Genomic DNA, 22,810 nt, shown 5'->3' with positions numbered 1-22,810 from the left:
AATAATACCAGCAGTACGGCAAGACTAGAGCGAAAAAACAAAATTAAACCTAAATTCAAATCTAAACAGGGAGGGAAGAGAGAGGGAGTAAGAATAAAATATTGCAATGGAAACTCTAAATTAATTTAGAAAATCTAATTATACGAATAATAATTCATTAAAATTTAAAGCCAATTAAATAGAAATTTAGTGGTGCCCCCTCTGATGGGCACCAGGTCCAAATTAATGTGAAATATCACCAAACAGAGATTTAAACCATACACAACAAAACAAAAATATAAAATATAGACTGACCATTATGCCCCATCTCAACAGAGGACCACAAGGCCAATAATGGTCAGGGAATCGCTGCATTTCGAACGCTAAACAAATCACCGCAAAGGCGAAACGACCGCAAGATCAGTCCGCCACACCGATCCACAGATCGAACCGCCAATGCAGGGAATTGAACAGCGGTGGTCCTGATGCAACGAAAATCAAAAATAGAACAGACAAAAGCACTCCAGTGCAAAGCCACACTACTGACACAAATACACTTAACCCGTTTATATAAATGAATAAACTATAGATGGCAGTACAGGCACAGCGTTAGCAATTCGCCCAATACTATCATGTGACATAATTATATTTAAATAATGTTGAAAAAGAAGTATTACTTAATAAAAATAAAAAGAGAGTACAGCACACATCAGAGGCAGCAAAAAGCATATTCCTCTACATGACCTCTTTGGACCTGGTGCCCATCAGAGGGGGCACCGCTAAATTTCTATTTAATTGGCTTTAAATTTTAATGAATTATTATTCGTATAATTAGATTTTCTAAATTAATTTAGAGTTTCCATTGCAATATTTTATTCTTACTCCCTCTCTCTTCCCTCCCTGTTTAGATTTGAATTTAGGTTTAATTTTGTTTTTTCGCTCTAGTCTTGCCGTACTGCTGGTATTATTTTGTTTTATTTTAAACCTTATTCTAATTTATATGATTATATATATATATATATATATATATATATATACACATAGGGTGATTCAAGAGGAATAGTAAATATTTTGGGAGGTTATAGTATCGATTATTCTGAGTAAAAAAGTTCATATAAGCATGTGTCCTATTCTCAATGGATACAGAAATACAGCTGTTTGAAAGGGGCATGCACAAAGACATTATGAGAGGTATTAAAGAATGAAAATAACTTATTGTTTGTATTTATTGAGTTTTTGAATGATAGAAAACACAAACAATTGACAATTTTTTTACAGTTCACAATAAATGTTCGAAAATCGCACCGCCAACCTCAATGCACTTTGCAACTCTTGTGATAATATGACGTGGTTCTTCTGAGGTTGTCTTGGCGTTTCTTTATGAGGGCACCACTCCCCTGGCATTTACTGCCATGAAGGAAATTTGTCACTCACAATTTTTAACACTTTATTTAGTATAGTAGTACAAATGAAGTATCCAAAATGCAAGCAAGCAATTAGTCTCTTGTATTCATCTTTTCTTTGTATACTGCACTTTTCATCGATCCCCACAAACAAAAATCTAACGGAGTGAGGTCTAGATACCTTGGTAGCCAATGAACGGGGCCCACTGTGACCGATCCATAGTTCAGGAAAAGTTTGATTTAGATATTGTACCACCAGATGGGTATAACATGCAAGAGCTCTGTCATGTTGAAAGTACATACCAATCCTTATAGCCAAGGGAACATCCTCCAATAGTAGTGGAAGTTTGTTTTGCAGAAATTCTAAGTAAATGGGCTCTGTAAGACTATTTTGTAACACAACAGGCCCAAACAACTGATTGTCAATGATACTGCACCACATGTTTACAGAGAAGCGATGTTTAAAATTTCTTTCTACAGTGGCATGTGGATTTTCCTCTGACCACCTATGAGAGTTATGGGTGTTGTTTATACTGTCACGGGTGAAAGTAGCTTCATCACTGAACATTATTAATGGCAATTAGCATTTACCCATCAACAAAATTCCAATCACTGGGCATCATCTGGTTGAAGGTGTTGCACTCGCTGTATGTGAAACAGATACAAGCCATAATATGTTCACCATACTCTTGTCTGTGGAACACCGATACACATAGAAATTCTTCATGTGCTAATAGTAGAACTACATTCTACAGACTGAAGAATGTGTTCTATTTCATCAACATTTTGTTCATTTGCACATTCAGAAGAAATATGAGTGCTGGGAACTGTACCAGTCTCATGCAGTTTGGTGTAAACACTCTTGAATCTGGTATTCTGTGGTTAGGAAACCGTCAACAGTATTCTCTACAAGCAGCAGTAGCACTTCCACCACAAAAACCGTAGACAAACACCATATTGGCATATTCAGCATGTGTGAAGATATGCGGCATTTTTAACAACACTTCTAACACCAAATAGCGTCAGGTTATAACTGCTTCTTGGTCACATCTGATTCAGGGAGCTGTGTGCGCCAGTTTCAAACAGCTGTATCTCTGTATCCATTGAGAATTGGACACATGTTTATATGAACTTTTTTACTCAGAATAATTGATACCATAACCTCCCAAAATATTTACTATTCCTCCTGAATCACCCTGTGTGTGTATATATATATATATATTTTTTTAATTTTCTCATGATTCCTGGAAATTTTCATAACTTTCAAGAAGGTAAAAAGTCTAATGTTTACTGTTAACAAAAAATACTAGCAGTAACAATACCTGAAATAGAAGAACTAAATAAAAGATTAATTGCTAAACTAAAATTCTTAGGCGGAAAGAAAAGACAGATCAAGTCTCTTGATGATAAGAAGATTATTAGCTTGATACCAACAGCATTAAAATATAAAGGATCAGGATTGGTATACTCAAACATGAATGAACTCTACAAAAATTTAGAAATGAGTATTGCATCAAATAGAGCTGTAGAACTAAGTTAAGAAATCAAATTGTAGAAATTCTAGATATTTTCTTGAAAAATAATGAACTCGTTCAAGATGAATATAGACGATTGTATGAATTATATCTTAAATAAATTTAATTTCAATAAATGACAAAAAAAATCTTATAAAGTATACTTATCTGATAATCAAAAGAAAAAATTGCTACAAAAATAAACAAACTGTTAGAATAAGAACTGATAAAACTAAACTTGCTAATTATAATTTACAATTAACTCAGATTGAAATTAATCATATTAATAAATCACAAAAAGGATGCACTATTACTTTAAGTAAATCTCAGTTACAATAAACTGGAGGCTTTCTTCAATTTTTATTACTTCTGTTACCTGCTACAGCTAAAGGAGCATTAGGCAGTATGGGGCTTACTAAAGTTGAAGATAAATTAAGTGGTAAAGGAATGTTTATTGGAGATCATCCAGTTATATATGGTGATTTATGTAACAAAAAACAAAAAACCCCCCAAATTTTAAGCAATTTTGATATAACAAATTACATGAAAAATGTAAAAGGTTTTCAAGGTATATTCTCTAGAGATACTTTACCTAGTAAAATAAATAAATTTGAAAGTGGTATTATTAATCTAGATTCAATTACAGGAAATGGTACTCACTGGGTATGTTATTACAATAAAAACCCAAAATATGTAGAATTTTTTGATTCATTTGGGTTTCCTCCACCAGAAGAAGTAAAAAAAATATTTAAACACTTCAAATAAAGAAATAGTATATAACTCAGGTCAATTACCAAAATCAGATTCAGTTTTATATGGTTATTATTGTATGAAGTACATTAAACTTAGAAATAAGAATAAATCACCTTATGATGTATCGTATTCATTTAATCAAACACCTAGTGATTTTAATGAGAAATTAGTAGGAGGTGACATAATTAGTTGGTTGCAAGATATAACATTAATCCACCAGAAATGCATTTAACTCTAACAGCAAACAATTGCAGACCTTTTACAAAATTAAAAGAGAGATTAGCTAGAGGAGATAAAAGGAATTAATAGAGTTGACAAAAGTTGCAAGAAAGATGATACTGCATATAGTAAAACTAAAGATACAGCTGAACATCATATAGCAGATCAAGAGAGCCGACTAGGCTAGCCGGGTGGGTAAAGTGCCTGCCTGGCAACCCAAAGGTTGCGGATTCGAATCCCGCCTCGGGCTTGGATCAGAGTAGAAAATGCAAAAACTTTGGGAGGTGCATTATGGCCACAGAAGCCGATGTACCAACAACTAACAAAAAAAAAAAAAAAAAAAAAAAAAGAGAAGCAGATCAAGAATTATTAAATTACTTAGATACTATACAAAACTCAACATTTGAAGAACATTTATGTAGATGGATGATTAAGCCTATAATTAAAACTAAAAACCGATTCAGATTAGGAGTTGATAAAATTTATTCTGTAATAAATACAATGAATATTTACTGCTTAAAGTGTAAAGCTAAAATAAAAACTAATAATGTTACGCAAACAGAAACAAAGACTGTAAGAAATATAATGAAAGGTATTTGTAGTGTATGTGGAGCAAAGAAAAGTGGTTTTTTAAAAGTGATAGCGTAAAGAATCTGTATTATAATCTGTTAACAAGTTATTCAGGTATTTTAGAATTACAAAGAAAAACAAATGTATTTGTAAAAGAAATAAAAGAATTTTTACATCAGCAAGATGAATATACAAAATATAAACCTGTGAAAAGAAAATTTAAGAGAAGGACTATGTTACTTATATAGATGATCTGTTTCAAGCAGATTTGGTTGATATGCAAGAATACAAATTGTTTAACAATAAGATTAACTACATATTAACAGTCATAGATGTGTTCTTTAAGTGTGCATGGGCTATACCTATTAAGAAGAAAACAGGAGTTGAGATATCAAAAGCTTTTCAGATTATATTTGCAGAAAAAATTCCTGAAAAAATACAGACTGATAGAAGTACTGAATTTATAAATAAACAAACACAACAGCTTTTTAAAAATATAATGTTCATTGGTTTACTACTGAGAATATAGAAACAAAAGCTCGAATAGCGGAACGATTTAATAGAGCTCTGAAAACAAAAATGTGGAAATACTTTACAGCTAATAATACTAGCAAGTGGATAGATGTATTAGACAAACTAGTTTCAAATTATAATTCTTATCATAGATCTATTAAAATGAAACCTAGAGAAGCAAGTAAAGCTGAAAATTAAAAATCAGTCTATAATAATCTTTACAAAAAGGAATTATCCAAATCTAAACCAAGTTTGATATTGGTGATAAGGTTAGAATCAGGCATGTTGATAAAGGGTTGTTTACCTAACTTTACTGGGGAAGTATTTGTTATTTCTGAAGATTTGAAGACTAAGCCTATTACATATAAGATAAGAAACTTAATGAAGAAATACAAGATTCATTTTATGAACCTTGTATTTATTAAAATATTCAAATACAAAAATAAAGAAAAAAATTATAAGTATACATATAATTATATGCTGACAATTACACACATGCAAAATATAAAAAACAGAGGACTTCTTTTAAATTTTAACCTGGATTCTGGCAGCTTACCTTGTTCACTGCACGAAGCAGTTATTTTTGTTATTCTTCCATCCAAGGAAGTTAAAAGCACTTCACAAGATGTATTTGAATTAAGTACACACAGACCTGAAATGTAAAAAAAAACATACAAAATGTGGACAAGTTCAGCCTAAATTTCAGTTACATGAGGAAACTCAACAGCTGTATTTTTTCTTATGTAATAATATTTAATAACGAGTATTGTTATAAAACCATCCCAACTGTGTACTTCTTTCTTCCTCATTTATAGAGGTGCTCAGTTTAAGTGCCATGGAAGCCAGGATGCTTTGATGGAGGATATATTATAGCAGAGGCTCCCAAACTTTCTTGGTTCGTGGCACCCTTAGTGTCTCAGTAATTTTTTCACGGCATCCCTAGGCCAAAAGAAATACCTAACAGTTTCGTTTATTAAGTAGTTAGGTCCAAACAACTTAATAAATAATGTTGAAACTGTGAAATACCTAGAGCTAGTAGTTTGTGCAGTGTTCGACAGATGCCGAGTATCCCTGTGTTTCCATTGAAAATTTAAAATATCTTGCGGTGCCCTGAGGGGCTCTGCCGCACAGTTTGAGAACTGCCTGTACTATAGTGTATAGTTTTTGTCAAATTTTTATATATTTTTTTAATTCTAGTATCTTATTCTTTAATATGCAATACAAACACTGTTAACTCTATAAACAAACAGTTTCTTAACTCTGTTTATTAAAATTAAAAACTAAATAAATGAACTTCTGACATAGAATAATGACCTGATTCTATTAGGACAACCATCTGGTAGGATACAGTTGAAGTGACAATGGCCACCTTGTTTCCTGAAGATCAGGAGACAGGTAGTCAAGTGAAAAAGAATATAAGGAAAATATAAAATATAAAGGGAGTGAGAATGAAGGTTTTACATTGGGGGAATTGAAAGAGGCATTTAGCGTAACAAGAATGGAAAGCAGCAGCATAGCAAGAAAGGATCCAGGGAGAGATATGAGGGGCATAAAATAAATTATCTACCTACCTATGAAGGAAATGAGATAGAGGCAAAATTCTTTTATTTTTCAATGTAACTCCCCTGAACTTCAATACACTTGTTTCATTTTGTTGGCAATGAGCAAATACCAGACAAATAAAATTCTTTGTCCTGTCCATCAAAGAACACAAACAGCAGACTTCAGTTCATTATCATCAGCAAAGTGACATCAGCATATGTTTTTCTTGAGGTTTCAAAACAGGAAATAGTCACCAGGGGCCAGATCCAGACCTATAAGGTGAATGGGTAAGCTCTGTAAAGTCAGAACAGCATGTGACCTGTGCACTGATGCATTGTCCCAAAGAAGCAGCACACCCCTGTAAAGTTCCCACAGCATTTTTCATTTATGACATCCCTTAGGTTGTACAGTAGGGATGTATGACTCCCCAGTGACTGTTTACTTATGTTCCAAGTAGTGAATGTACAAAATTACCCCAAAATCCCAAAAAACAATGACCATAATTTTGCCAGTTGAAGGTTGTCCGAAATTTTTTGGGTGGAAGGAAACCCTCATGCTTCCATTGCATTGATTCTTGATTGGTCTCAGGATTCTAGTGAACCCATATTTCATCACCCATAATAAATTTGGAGATGAAAATTTCAGGATCCCTTCCATAAAGCTCTAAATTCTCCTCACAACAACATACTCTGAATTGCTTCTGCACAGGGGTCAGAAATCTGGGAACCCACCTTGCTTGTTTGTTTGTTATTTGGTTTTTAGGAGCGTTAGCAACTAAGGCCATATTGCTCCGGGAATATGCGGTGGTCATTCCCTTGACCTTTCCGCATCCTCCGTATTTGGTGGTGACGGGCTTGAACCCCAGTCTAATCAAGAAGCATGTGCTACGTACTGCTGCTCCTTCCCACCTGGCTACAGAGGCACCTACCCACCTTGCACTGACCTTAGTCATCCCCAAATGTTCATGGAGGATAGTTATAACTGTTCCCTCATATATGTCACATTCCCTTTTTTGGGACACCTTTAAATATCTGTTATTCAGCACAAGAGTTTCCACAGCTTAGCACATTTCTGGAGTGGTTGTTGTCACAGGCATTTATAGACATGGGTCATCTTCAATGGACTCTCTACACTACTTGAATTGTTTTGACCAGAATTTCACCTCGTACTCTGAAAGTGCACTCTTGCCATAAACAGCCACCATCTTTATCTTTTCACGAATGGCCTTTGGCCCATTTCCTTCTTTGGTAAAAAACTTGATGACTGAGTGATGCTCCAATTTCAGCATATTCATAATTTGATAGAGGTGACTTCCTTCTTTCTGTTACAGTAGCACAACCTAAAAACATGATAAATCATGAATTACTGAAATGTAACTAAAGGAAGTACCTTAGGCAGATAGTTTATTGAATGCCCCTCATAAGTTGGAAGCAGAGATAATTAAGAAATTATCAGAGCATTGCATCCTGTAGATATAATGTTAGACTTTTATAATTTCTGTCTTGATGAAGGAGTATTTCTTGGGGTGTGGAAGGGAACTTCTACATCTCAGGAGAGATATTATTGATATAGTGATAAAGATATTATTGACAATTCCTGATAGTTATGACCCAGAGTTATAAAGGCCTACTGCCCTATTGTTGGTAACATAAAAAATCTTAGAGAATATCAGTAAAGAGGACTGATAAGTATTAGCAAAGAGCCCATATAAGTATTAGCAAAGAGCCCATATAAGTATTAGCAAAGAGCCCATATAAGTATTAGCAAAGAGCCCATATAAGTATTAGCAAAGAGTCCAAATAAGTTCAGACAGGCAGTCTGGCTTCAGGATGGGAAGGTGAACTGAGTATCTGCAATAGCACAGATATTTACATACATCGTTCTGTCTGATGTGAAGTAATGCCCTAGATATCTTTACTGATTTCAAGGGAGCATTTGATGGATTATGGTGGAAGAGTTTTTGAGAAGGTTGAGGATTATAGAGTACCTAAGTAATTGCCACAAATTGATGAGAAGTTATTTTAAGGACAGAACAGTTGCAGTAGTAATTATGAATTTGGAGATTAAGGTGAGAAGTTAAGATCAACAGGAGTTCCACAAGGGTATATTATAGGATCCTACTCATTAGTATGTGATAAACGAGTTACTGCTGGAAGAGTGGATGGCTGCAATATTATATCATATGCTGATGTAGTGCAGAAAGTTCTTAAAAGAATAAATGGGGGTCAATTGCAAGATTATTTGCTGAAGCTATCGAGCCAGTGTTAGGTGGGTTGGAAAACTGCTAGCTTGGGGGGGGATACAAAGACTAATAGATTAACAGTAGCCACTGGCAGAGGTGAAAGTGATTCTTGCACGGCAGAGGTGAAAGTGATTCTTGCACTGCTTCTGTTGGAATGAGCAGCAGCCTGGAAAACAAGATGCAGGGTATTTCAGAGACTGCTGGGAGTCATTGTGGTACAAGTAAACACATAGGTTGTGTTAGGGTATCTAAGAATAGGAACAAGTGCATGTATATTTGCATATACACCAATGCTAGGAGTTTAGTAAATAAATTTGATGAATTTGAGGTATTGCTCAAAACATCAAAGGCAGATATTGTTGGGATATCAGAGACATGGTGTCACTCAGATATAAGGAATGCAGAACTGGTATTTGGGGAGTACAATGTGTACAGGAAGGATAGACAGGATAGGAAGGGAGGAGGAGTTATGCTATTAGTTAAGAAACACAAAATCCAAGGAAGTGAAGCCAGTCTACGTCACTGGACAGTGCAGTGTCGAGTCAGTTTGGTGTGACATAAGCATTGGGAGATCAAAATTTAGAGTAGGAGTGTGTTATAGGCCTAATGACTCTGATGAGTATAATAAGAAACTGTACAGGGAAATAGAGTGGGCCAGTAAATCAGAGAGTCTTATAATGGGAGATTTTAATTTCCCAGATATGGACTGGAATTTGTAGGTTGTTCACTCACACACTAGCAAGGCTTTTGTGGATTTATTGGATGATTGTTTTCTACATCAGCATGTTCGGGAGGCAACTAGAGGGAGTAATACTCTTGATCTGATTATCAGTAGTAATTTTTCATGCATTAAGAATCTGCAGATAAAAGAACCACTAGGCTTTGCTTTCGTAAAGGCGACTACGGTGGGACGAACTAATGTTACCAACAGCAAATTCAAAATGAGAAGCATTCAAATAATTTATTTTGGAAGCTACTAGGCTTTACATACCAACTAATTAGACATATGGCAGAGAAGAAAAATGCATGGGCTACATATAAATTAATGGGTGACATAGAAGCCTATGATAGATAGAAGCTGGTTTGTAACCAAGTCACAAAGGAAATTAGGCAGGCAAAGGCAGATTATGAGAAATCTTTGGCAAAAGCTGCAAAGAAAAACAACAAAGAGTTCTTTACCTATGAAAACTCTAGAAGGAAAGGGATGAAACAGATTGGTCCAATGGATATTGATGGTTCAACTATTGATGATCCTGCTCAGGTGGCTAACAAACTAAATGAGTATTTTGCATCTACATTCACACATTAGGAGTTATTCAGGGAGGGGAATGCCAGAGGTAGAATAAACTTTGGCAGTGAGCTAGATGATTTTGTAATAACTGAGAGGAAAGTGGAGGAGAAATTGTTGAAGATAAACATAAAAAGGCACCCGGGGTAGACGGGATTTATCCAGTAATATTAAAGGAGGCAGCAAAGGAAGTAAGCAAACCCTTAGCCATAATTATGAGAGCTTCTTTGGACTCAGGGGAGGTACCCATGGACTGGAGATGTGCAAATGTGGCCCCAATTCACAAAGGAGGATCAAAGAGTGACAAGTAATTATAGGCCTGTTAGTTTAATTTCTGTTCTGGGAAAATTAATGGAGGCACTGGTTAAAGAAGCACTGCAGGATCATCTTGACAAGACTTCAGTTATAGCTCAGATAATTTTACAGCATGGTTAGCATGGTTAGATACAGCATGGTTCTGTTAAGGGAAAGTCTTGCCTGACCAATTTGATTGGATAATATGATGTGGTCACAAAGTTGTTATTTGGTTTTTAGGAGCATTAGCAACTAAGGCCATATTGCTCCGGGATATGTGGTGGTCATTCCCTGACCTTTCTGCATCCTCTGTATTTGGTGGTGACGGGATCGAACCCCGGTCTAATCAAGAAGCGTGTGCTACGCACTGCTGCTCCTTCCCACCTGGCTACGGAGGCGCCGTGGTCACAAAGGAACTGGATGCACGGAATAACTTTGATATCATGTATTTGGACGTTAGAAAGGCTTTTGATACTGTTGCACATGAAAGACTGCTGAACAAATTGGAGCATTGTGGTATTGGAGGCAAACTGCTGCTATGGATAAAGGGATGGTTGAGTGGGAGAAGACAGAGAGTGGTAATCAATGGACACTGCTTATTGTGGACTAAATGTGGAGTCCATCAGGGTTGGGTCCATTGTTGTTTTCTGTATTTATAAATGATATTGATGATGGTATATCAAGCTTAATGTCCAAGTTTGCAGATGATACGAAGGTTGGCAGGGTTGTTAAGGACACTAATGACAGTACGCTGCTGCAACAGGATCTAGAAAAGTTGAGCAGGTGGGCTGAGAGCTGACAACTGAAGTTTAACATTGACAAATGTAAAGTACTACATATGGGTAGCAGTAACCTCAGAGTAACATCAACTGTGTTGTACTACATTCAGGGTGGTAGAGAATGAAAAAGGCCTGGAGGTAATTGTGCAGTCAGATATGAAGATTTCTGAGCAGTGTAGATGGTCTGCAAGAGTAGCTCATGGTGTCTCAATGATATACAGGAATTTTTCTAGCAGGGATAAGGAGGTGATTATCCCCTTGTATAAGGCAATGGTCAGGCCATACCTTCAGTACTGTATACAGGTCTGGAGGCCTCATTTTAAGAAGGATGTAGAGCTGTTGGAATGAGTACAGAGAAGGGCAACAAGATTAGTGAATGGAACAAAGGGTTGCTCTTAAGAAGAAAGGCTTAAGTTTTGCAAATTACAGTGTCTGGAAACTAGGCACCTGTGAGGTGATCTGATTGAGTTGTATAAAGCCTTGAATGGGTTGAGCATGCTCAATGCTGATGGGATTCTTCCTCTTGCTCAGAATAATCACCTGAGAGGGCATAAATTCAAATTGAGGAAAGACAAATATAGGATAGATGTGCTGAAGTTTGCCTTTAGCCAGCAGGTAGTTGGTTGGTGGAACAGACTTCCATCCTTTGTTGTGGAAGTTGATAGCCTAAATAAATTTAAGGCTGAGCTGGACAGGTATTTGGAACAAACGGAGGGGTGAAATGTCAGCGTTTTTTTTTTTTTTTTTTTTTTTTTTTTTGGCTGATGCTGCATAAGCTTGCTTTCTTGTATCCTATGCCTCTACTAATGCTAATGCGTAATTACTCATACATACGTGCACAAGGAAGGGGGGATGTTTGATGTACAACTACTTGTACTACCAATTTTCCATTAGCACACTTAATATTTTTCTGGTGTTTTTAGATCTGAAGATATGGATGGGCAAAGTGACAGCCATTTCCAGCAATGGTGTGTGATGAAGTTCTGTTCAAATTGGGTGATCAGTTGTCCAAATTTATCCATTGAAACTCCTGGAAATCAATGGGGATCAGACAATTGATTGAAGCAATGTCTAGTGGTAGCTCCTATGGTTTTGGGAAGGTGCTTCTTTCAACATCAAGGATAAATCAAGAGCTGCAAGACCAACATCTGTCTTAACAGTGAAAAATGAAGAAATCATTCGAAATGACAGGTGCATAATCAGAGGACAAGTGATGGATGCTTGGAAATGCCAAAGGGAAGTTTTTTGACCATCATCAACAGACTGGGGTACAGAATAAACTGTTCTCAGCAGGTGCCTAAGCTTCTCATGCAGGAGCTGATGGGTGTGAGGAAAGAGATCTGTGAAAATCTTCTGGAGAGGTTTAGTGCTGGTGGCTTTAAAGGGATCGTCACATGTGTTGAGACTGGCTCTTCCATTATGACCCACAAACTAAACTACAATCCACGAAATGGGCACAATCATCAACTGTAAACAAAAAGCCAAAACTTTATAAATCTTTGACAAAACTTATGGCCATCTTCTTCCGGGATCAAAATGGCATCATTTTAATTGATTTCTTGGAAAGTGGAACAACTATCAACAAAGAAAGATATTGCTTGTCTGGAAAAACTTAATTTAGCTCTGAAAACCAAAAGACTGAACTAAATCAGCAGGACATAAAGTTAAATCAGGATAATGCAATGCTTATACAGCACAGATGACACTGTCAAAGATCATCCAGCTGGGATGGAGCATGATGCCTTATCCACCCTATAGCCCATTTGAGCAGGCAGGAATCTGTCTGCAATGCAGAGGCAATTCAAATTTGACCTAACCATGCCCTATCAGATTTTTTGTTTGGTAGACTGAAGGCATACCTCAACGGCAAAGTGTTTGTGAGAGTGATATGTAACTCATTTCTGACATTAAATATTGGTGTAAATGTTAGCCTTTTGATTTTTACCAAAGTGTCTTCACTGTCTGAAAAAAATGCCGGAGAAACTGAAGTGTGTGATGGTTCTTACATTGGGTGATATTTTCACTAAGTTGAAAGATTGTATTTTATGTATGTGAAGTAAGGTTACAAATCTCAGATAATAAAGATGTTACAGCTTATAGTGTGTTACATATTGACTAGCCTTTGTAGAGAAGAATTGGGTGGAAATACATAAAATGGTGGTATCAATAAAGAAAACAAAAATGGTTATGTTGAAGAGTAAATTGAGCAATGGCAGACATTCCACCATAAGGCTTTTTCTCAGTGCCGTATCATATGCCCCTTTCCTCAAGTATGTAGGGGTATTTGTAGATGGGCAGCTTATCTTCCTGCCCTGTGTAAGGCATATTACAGAGAGGGCGAGTTGTTTAAAATAAGAAAAATTGTGATGGTTAAATGGGAGAGGTAACGAGTAAGTCCCCTGACTTATTTTATAAGCATATATTTGTCTCCATTGCTGTATATGCCAGTGTGGCACAGGGTAGAAGTTTAGATTGTAGTGATTATATGTTGTTTAATTTCTGAACTGATATTTGCCCTTTTTGAGGTGACTAGGGCCTGCAGAATTGTCTCTAACAATGTTCTCCAAGTAGTAAACAGCTGAGAGCCTATTGATTTGGTCATAATGAGAAAGACACTGGAGTTTGGAACAAAATATAATAAGTCTATAGAAATTTATGGGGTCAAGGCTTGATAAAAAAAAAAATGATGATAAAAAAGATGTAAAGGAGGAACAAAGGAGATTTGAGAAAGAGATGCACAGAATGCAGCACACATGTTGGATATTTTTTTGAAGGGCAAAGTCAATCTATCCCTTTTTGTCTAAGAAGGGCATGCTATCTGAGATCAGGAAATGGCTGGCACTGAGGCTTTTTTTTCCTACCTTGATAATAACAGATTGTGGCGTGAGAGCAAGGCTATCAAGGCCAGAACCTGATCATCTATCACCACAAGTTCATCTAAGAAGCATTTCAGCAGAGAGTAGGAATAAGCAGTATGGAAAGACATCAGCTTTTAAGACATAAGCAAAGGTATACTGCCTTCCTGGAGTTTTTTAAGGAGGTATATTCTGGAAAGAGGAGATTATGAAGAACATAAACACTATAAACAGAGATGTTAAGTGGGTTTGTGTATATGCAGTTTATTTGTAGTCTATTTTTTTAGGCTGATGTTAGTGTTATTATTATTAGCCATATGATGTAAGGAAGCCTTGAGGCTTATGCTGCACCAGCCAAAAAAAAAAAAAAAATTCACTGAATCTAGTTTCAATGGATGATCCTTACTAGTACTCCATTTGTATAAACTTGCTTCAAGGGGAGAGTAAGGCATGCAGTAACTTTAAGAAATATATAGCTTTATAAAGTAAGAATTAAACAATGCAGAGGTTGTTTATATAGTCTAATATGTAATAGTTTATATAGTCTAATATAAACTATTTTATAACTTTGAAATTATGAAAAGTAGGAGGACTTCCTCATCCTCTCTTTTGTTTTTATTGCTGGCAAATTTTAAAACTGCCTAGTATTCTATTTTTTAAAATTTTGTACAGGTCAAAAAGTATTAGCTATTTTATAAGTGCTTATGCTATACTGAAGACATCCAAAAATTTCTTACTACTTTAAGTCCTATTTTTTGTTATCAACAGGATGAACAATGTTCTCAGCAACGTCTCTATCTGGAACAATTCCCATTGACTATCAACCCTGCAAAATCTGCCATCACAGTTTTCTCCCTCAAAATAAAAAAAAAATAATAATAATAAACCACAGATACAGTCTGTTGCATACTGTTGTGATACTGTTGCACATGGAAGACTGCTGCACAAATTGGAGCAGTGTGGCATTGGAGGCAAATTGCTGCTATGGATAAGGGGGTGGTTGAGGGGGAGAAGACAGAGAGTGGTAATCAATGGACACTGCTCACCGTGGACTAATGTTATTAGTGGAGTCCCTCGGGGTTCAGTATTGGGTCCATTATTGTTTTCTGTATTTATAAATGATATCGATGATGGTATATCAAGCTTAATGTCCAAGTTTGCAGACGATACGAAGGTTGGCAGGGTTGTTAAGGACACTAATGACAGTACGCTGCTGCAACAGGATCTGGAAAGGTTGAGCAGATGGGCTGAGAGGTGGCAAATGAAGTTTAACATTGACAAATGTAAAGTACTACATATGGGAAACAGCAACCCCAGAGCAACGTATAACTCTGTGGTACTACACTGACAGTGGTAGAGAATGAAAGGGACCTGGGGGTGGTTGTGCAGGCAGATATGAAGTTTTCTGAGCAGTGAAGATGGGCTGCAAGAGTAGCTCATGGTGTATTGTCGATGATATATAGGAATTTCTCTAGCAGGGATAAGGAGGTGATTATTCCATTGTATAAGGCAATGGTCAGACCACACCTAGAGTACTGTATACAGGTCTGGAGGCTTCATTTCAAGAAGGATGTAGAGATGCTGGAACGAGTACAGAGAAGGGCAACAAGACTAGTGAATGGAACAAAGGGGTGCTCTTACGAAGAAAGGCTTAAGTTTTGCAAATTACAGTGTCTGGAGACTAGGCACCGGCGAGGTGATCTGATAGAGGTGTATAAAGCCTCGAATGGTTTGAGCATGCTCAATGCTGATGGGATTCTTCCTCTTGCTCAGAATAATCACCTGAGAGGGCATAAATTCAAATTGAGAAAAGACGGATGTAGGATAGACGTGAGGAAATTTGCCTTTAGCCAGCGGGTGGTTGGTTGGTGGAATAGACTTCCATCCCTTGTCGTGGAAGTTGATAGCCTAAGTAAGTTTAAGGCTCAGCTGGACAGGTATTTCGAACGAACAGAGGGGTGAAGTGGAAGTGGTTATTTTTTTTTTTATTTATTTATTTATTTATTTTTTTTTTGGCTGATGCTGCATAAGCTTGCTTTCTTACATCAAATGCCTCTATTAATGCTAATGCTAAAAATAATAATAATAAACCACAGATACAGTCAGCTCTCAACAGTGTTAACATTCCACAAGTGACCCAACACGAGGCTCTGGGGGTAATATCATATCCCAAACTTAACATTCATTCCCAACTGCTGTCCATAAAACAAAGATTAAATCAGCTGAGAGAACTGCATCTGCTTCATGTCAGAGATCGACAAACATCATTCAAATATATTTATAGGATGATTCACCCAGTACTGTTGAATGCCTCAGAAATTTGGGCTTCTACTGCCCCTGTAACCACTTTTTTGCAGATGAGCATTGGCTTCTGAAATGGCCCAACTTCAAGCACTTGAAGTTGGGCTTGCAGTTCTGTGCCAACTCTGTAATTCTGACTTGCCACCTCAAGTCAGAATTACAGAGTTGGCACAGAACCTGCAGTATACAGGCTACACCATAAGAAATACACAAAAAGACTGTACACCACAATGAAGATGATGACAGGCCATAATATTAACTCTCCAAACACCTGAGATTTATATCACTGGAGGATTCATCTTTACACCCTAAGGCCTCACTATACTTTATGTCGAATCTGGATTGCCTCCGCAATGCTGACAGATGCTGCCTGCTCAAATGCTTCAGGCAGCACAAGGCCAAACTGAAATGCTTTGTAGAGGATAGAAAATATAGGAGTGCTATCCTTGCAGAAACTATGTGATTGTGATTTTTCTGTAATTATGCTGTGTTCAAATCTCATTAAAAGGTGAGCAAGTCTATCTTCTAAAGGATGCCTCAACTGTAAGTAGGGAATCTGCCTTATTGGTAGTAGTAGAGGCATGTGATGCAAGAAAGCAAGCTTATGTAGTATCAGCCAAAAAAAAAAAAAAAAAAAAAACCCATTTCACACCCATTCCCTCTAAACGTTTGTCCAGTTCCTCCTTGAATTTATTTAAGCTATCAACTTCCTCAATGACAGACGTCTAAGTTTGTTTCAGCAATCAACTACCTGCTGTCTAAAGGCAAATTTCCACATATTCTACAACTGTTTTTCCTCAATTTGAATTTATGCCCCCCAGGTTCGTAATCTGAGCAAGAGGAAGAATCCCATTAGAATTGTGCCTGCTTTACCCATTCAAGACCTTATACACCTCAATCAGATCATTTCGCAGATGCCTAGTCTCCAGATGCTGCAATTTGCAGATCTTAAGCCTTTCTTGGTAAGAGGACCCCTTTGTTCCCCTCACCAATCTTGAGGTCCTTCTATGTACTTGCTGAAGCAATTCTACATTGCTTGAGCAAGGAGGCCCCCATGACCTAGTCTGGCAGATGTGCTGCCAGAGCAGGTCATGGGGGCCTCCAGACCTGTATGCAGTATTCAAAGTGTGGCCTGACCACTGCCTTATACAAAGGGATAATCAACCCCCCTTTTCCCTACTAGCAAAAGTCCTGTATATCATTGACAATACCCCATGACCTGCTGTGGCAGCACATCTGCACTGTCAGAAAACTTCATATCTGACTGCACAATTACTCCTAAGTCTTTTTAATTTTCTACCACCCTAAGTGTAGTACCACACAGTTGGTACATTTCCTGGGATTACTTCTCCCCATATACAGTACTTTGCATTTGTCAATGTCAGTTGCCACTTCTTAGCCCATCTGCTCAACTTTTCTAGATCCTGTTGCAGTAGCACATTGCCATTACTGTCACTAACAACTCACCTTTGTATCATCTGCATACTTGGACATTAAGCCTGATATACCTTCATCAATATCATTGATAAATATACAAAACAACAGTGGGCCCAACACCAAACCCTGGGGGGATTCCACTAATAACATTAGTCCAGAGGTTCCCTTTAGTGTCCCAGTAATTTTTTCACTGCACCCTTAGGGCCAAAATAATTACCTAACACAGTGGTTTTTGACCTTTTAATAATTCGATTCTCTGTGTGTGTGTATATATACAGGGTGATTCACTACCAGTGCGACAAACTTGCAGGAGGTGTAGGGGGTACAAAGACGAATCGGAATCACATAGCATTGCAGGGTCCGAAATGCCTTCGTCATGCGGTAGAGGACGTTGAATGGGAGGTCGCGTGAACAGCGATCCCGCTGGAAGTCAGCATTTGCGAACTGGTTTCCGAGGCAGTAGGATGGACGAGTATTCAAACGTTGAACTGGCCGACATGCACCTCGCGTATGGAGCTGCGGACTGTAACGGGCGCGCCGCTCTGCGCTTGTACCAGGAACGTTTCCCGCACAGGCGTGCTCCTCATCATATGATTTTCGCACGTGTGCACAGGAAAGTTACGTGAGACTAGTTGTTTCACGAGAGGTACCATGAATTGAGAGCGAACGACGAGGACGCCACACAATGAGAATATCCTACGTCTTGCAGAAGGCAATCCGAGTACGAGTACTCGAGCGATAGGCCAATGATTGGGTATTTCCCAATCCACTGTATGGAGGATACTGTCAACAAACCAAATGAGTTCATACCATCTGCAACACGTCCAATCATTGGAGCCTGCGGATTATACACTCCGGAGGACTTTTGCTACTTGGTTTCTTCAACAGAAATGGTTCGCAGATGCTGACTTCCAGCGGGATCGCTGTTCACGCGACCTCCCGTTCAATGTCCTCTACCGCACGCTGAAGGCATTTCGGACCCTGCAATGCTATGTGATTCCGATTCGTCTTTGTGCCCCCTACACCTCCTGCAAGTTTGTCGCACTGGTAGTGAATCACCCTGTGTGTGTGTGTGTGTATATATATATATATACATACATGTCTATCCACAATCCTATCGCTATTTTCGCCTTCTTTTGACCATCTTTTTCTTCCCTTCCCCTCCCCAAGAATTTTATCATTCCCTATACCATTTGCTTGTCCACACTTTTTCGTTCAAATTTCTCTGCTTTATATTTGAATTTTAATTTTCAACCATGTTAATTTAATTACCTTTCACCTCTTCCACACTTCACATTTGTATTATATTTCAAATTACACTTTTGTAAATTTGTATTTATTTTTTACATTATTAACTTCATTTTTACACTGTGTAGGGGCTACCTTGTCTACTAGTATTACGATAAAGGCCGCATATTTGCTTCCCCCTTTTTCTAATACTACAGACAAGTTTGGAAATGCAGTGTCTGATACATAGTCAGGAGTAGTCCCCTGATGAATTTCCTGACTATGTATCATATTTTCATCTACTGTATTCAGATTTTGCATGTTTGCCATCCCCTGATTTGACCTTTTGCTAAAATTGCCTTCCCATATATGAATATCGTGTTATTTACTTATTTATGTCTTTGTTATTTATTATTATTATTTTTTTTTTTTTGCTTCCTCATTCCCAGTTCATTTTTTCATTTTTGTACTAGGTTTTTTAAATTCTTTCACCTGTCTAACCACTACTTAACTTCCACTTTCGACTATCCCTTAAACTTCTCTTAGTTCAGGCACCGTGTGTACTTTTCATTTCCATTTTCACAGACACTATCTATTTCACAAACCACACATTATTTATATCCTTTTGCTTCCTTTACTACTGCACTGCAAGTTTTGGAGCATTAGACATAACTTTTGTTATTTTCCTTTTTCTGCTTATTTTGCTTCTTAACAGTTGTATATTACTACTATATATATATATATATAATTTTAAAAATATATATGTTATATAATAGTTATTATAATAATATAATTTTAATAATATAATAATACAAATTATACAAACTTACATAATAATTTTATTCTTTATATAGAGGTACTAAATAAATATAAATTATAGATCATCACAGAATTAAAAAGATACGGTACAATGGATACCGTTACACCTTTTTATAATGAAATAAATATATAAATTTCAAAAAAAAATAAATAAAAAAATAAGTTAAAGTAACATAAACCCAAATTACATGGCACCTCTGGAATGTTGTTGCAGAACCCTAGTGTGTTGTGGCACCCCGGTTGAAACCACTGCATTAATCCATGAACAGCAGTGTCCATAATACTATACTGCTCCAATTTGTACAGTAGTCTTCCATGTGCAACAGTATCAAAAGCTTTCCTGAAATCCAAGTAAATGATATCAAAATTATGTTTTGCATGAATTTCCTTTGTAACCACATCATAGTATTCAATCAAATTTGTCAGACAAGACTTTCCCTTAAGAAACCCATGCTGTGTCTGAATTATTACTTCAGTCTTGTCCAGATGATCCCATGCTTTTTTAACCAGTGACTCCTTTTTATTTTCCCCAGAACAGAAGTTAAACTAATTACTCTTGTCACCACTCTTTGATCCCCTTTTGTGAAGTGGGGGTACATTTGCACATCTACAGGCTGTGGGGACTTCCCCTGAGTCCAAGGATGCTCTCATAATTATGGCTAGGGGTCTGCTTACTTCCGCTGCCGCCTCCTTTAATATAACTGGATAGATCCCATCCAGCCCTGGTGCCTTTCTTATGTTTAACTTCAACAATTTCTCCTCCACTTTGCACTCAGTTATTACAAAATCATTAAGCTCCCTGTTAATGTTTAATAAGCTTCTGTCCTCCACTTCCTTATGGAAATTCCTCATGTGTAAAATGTAGATGCAAAATACTCATTCAGTTTGTCAGCTATCTGAGCAGGATCATCAATAGTCAAACCATTGATATCCAGTGGACTGATCTGATTCATCCCCTTCCTTCTAGAGTTTATATAAGTAATGAAGTCCTCGCTGTTTTTCTTAGCATCCTTTGTCAAAGATTTCTCATAATCTGCCTTTGCTTGCCTAGCCTCCTTTGTGACTTAATTACAGACTAGCTTATATCTACCATAGGCTTCTGTGTTGCCTGATAATTTATATGCATCCCATGCATTTTTCTTCTCTGACACGAGTCTTATTAGTTCATCTGACATCCATTTAGGTCTAAACCTTGAACAGTATTTCTTAATCAGTATGAAAAGCTTAGTAGCTTTCATAATTAATTCCTTGAATGCTTCCCATTTAGAATTTGATGTTGGTAACATCATCAGTTGATCCCACTGTAGCCACCTTTACAAAAGCAAAAACCCTTCCCTTTACCACTGATAGTAGTTATATCTTTAAGTAAATCTCACATCAGTATACTATGATCACTGCCTCTTAGTGGTTCCTTTATCTGCAAATTCTTAATGCTGATAACCAGATCAAGAGGATTACTCTCTCTGGTTGCCCCTCAAACATGCTGATGCAGAAAACAATCATCCAATAAATTCACAAAAGCCTTGCTAATGTGCGAGTGACCAATCTACAAGTTTCAGTCAATATCTGGGAAGTTATAATCCCCATTATAAGACATTCTGATTTATTGGCCCAATCTATTTCTCTGTACAATTGTTCGTTTTACTCATTAGAGTTATTAGGCCTTAACACACTCCTACTCTCATTTTTGCTTTCCCAGTGCTCATATCACACCAAACTGACTCAACATTACACTGTCCATCTATGTCAACTGGATGCACTTCCTTAGATTTTATGTGTTTCTTAACTAATAGCATAACCCCTCCTCCCTCCCTTCCTATTCTATCTATCCTTTCTGTACCCATTGTACTCCACAAATTCCAATTGTGCATTCTTGATATCTGTGTGACACCACGTCTCTCATATGCCAACAATATCTGCCTTGACCATTACCTGAAATTCATCAAATTTATTTAATAAACTCCTAGCATTGGTGTTCATACAATTATACATGCACCTGTTCTTACTCTTAGCTATCCTAACACAGCCCATGTATTTAATTGTTCCATGATAACTCCCAGCAGTCCTAGAAATCCTCAGCAACTTGCTTTTCAGGCTGCTGTTCATCTCGATAAAAGCAGTGTAAGAATCACTTTCACCTCTGCCTGTGGCTACAGTTAATCTATTAGTCTGTTAATCTCCCTACAAGCACAGCCCACACTGAGAAAAATTCTAAACCAGGAGCCTTGCACAACCTCTTCAGGGCTGAACTGATTGATATGGCTCTCTCATCACGTACTCCCTCCTATCGTGTCTGGGTAGAATTGCAGACACTTTCAAATTTAAAGCTAATTCGTGACTTTTTTTCAACATTGTCCTGTACTTGTTACGTAAATCTACAGATCTCCTACCCTTAATGTCATTAGTGCCAACATGTATAACAATATCACCCTTTGTGCCCTTAAAAGATGATATCTGCTCTACGTTATCAAGTTTTGACCCTGGCAGACATACGCTGGTCCTATTTCACCTACCCTTTTTACACAATATATTACCCATCTCCCTGACAATAGAATCACCGACAATAACTAGCTCCTGTGGGTCCAGCACAATTCTGCCTTGGAGATTGCTGCTGTGTTGCCTGATGCACAAGAGTGAGCTCTGACATTGAGTTGGGCAGCTGAGAGCTTGATGGGCCCACTTTAATACCTTTGAGGGCATCTACCCAACTCTCACAGGTGCCTATCGAAATGCTGAGTCGGCACCTAATTTCTTGACACTCTCTGCATCTAGCACACAAAGACATCCTTGTTGGCTAGACAATGTCCTGTTCCAGATAGATCCGCATTCACAAGTCACACATTTTTTTAGGCTGTGATGCATTGGAGAATCGCATCAACCCCCCTCAGTTCTCCCCCAAGTCACAGCACTCCTGCTACTTTGTGCTAGTTGCTTTGCTGCTCTAGTCTGGGGCATGATATCCGATTAAATACTATAGATTAACAATGAAAATTAATAAGATTAATAAATTTAATTAATTAATTATCAATACTATAGTATATAATAGATTCCTAAATGCAGCGATACGTATTATGC

At 37.2% G+C, this 22,810-nt stretch overlaps 1 protein-coding gene across 2 annotated transcripts in view; it reads right to left on the bottom strand.

Moving 5' to 3' along the window:
- The window catches only part of LOC150079307 (general transcription factor 3C polypeptide 4-like), a 201,807-nt gene that overhangs the window by 84,023 nt on the left and 94,974 nt on the right, over positions 1-22,810 (bottom strand). For both annotated transcript variants that reach the window (XM_090382719.1, XM_090382720.1), the window contains exon 9: positions 5,508-5,603. In XM_090382719.1, the coding sequence (XP_090238845.1) occupies positions 5,508-5,603 (96 nt within the window). The remainder of the gene's footprint in view (positions 1-5,507; positions 5,604-22,810) is intronic.

Source organism: Mastigoproctus giganteus, chromosome 10 (genome assembly GCF_048544385.1).
Source record: "Mastigoproctus giganteus isolate SK-2022 chromosome 10, ASM4854438v1, whole genome shotgun sequence".
NCBI classification, from domain to species: Eukaryota; Metazoa; Arthropoda; class Arachnida; order Uropygi; family Thelyphonidae; genus Mastigoproctus; species Mastigoproctus giganteus.
This window is presented reverse-complemented; position numbering and strand designations above follow the sequence as displayed.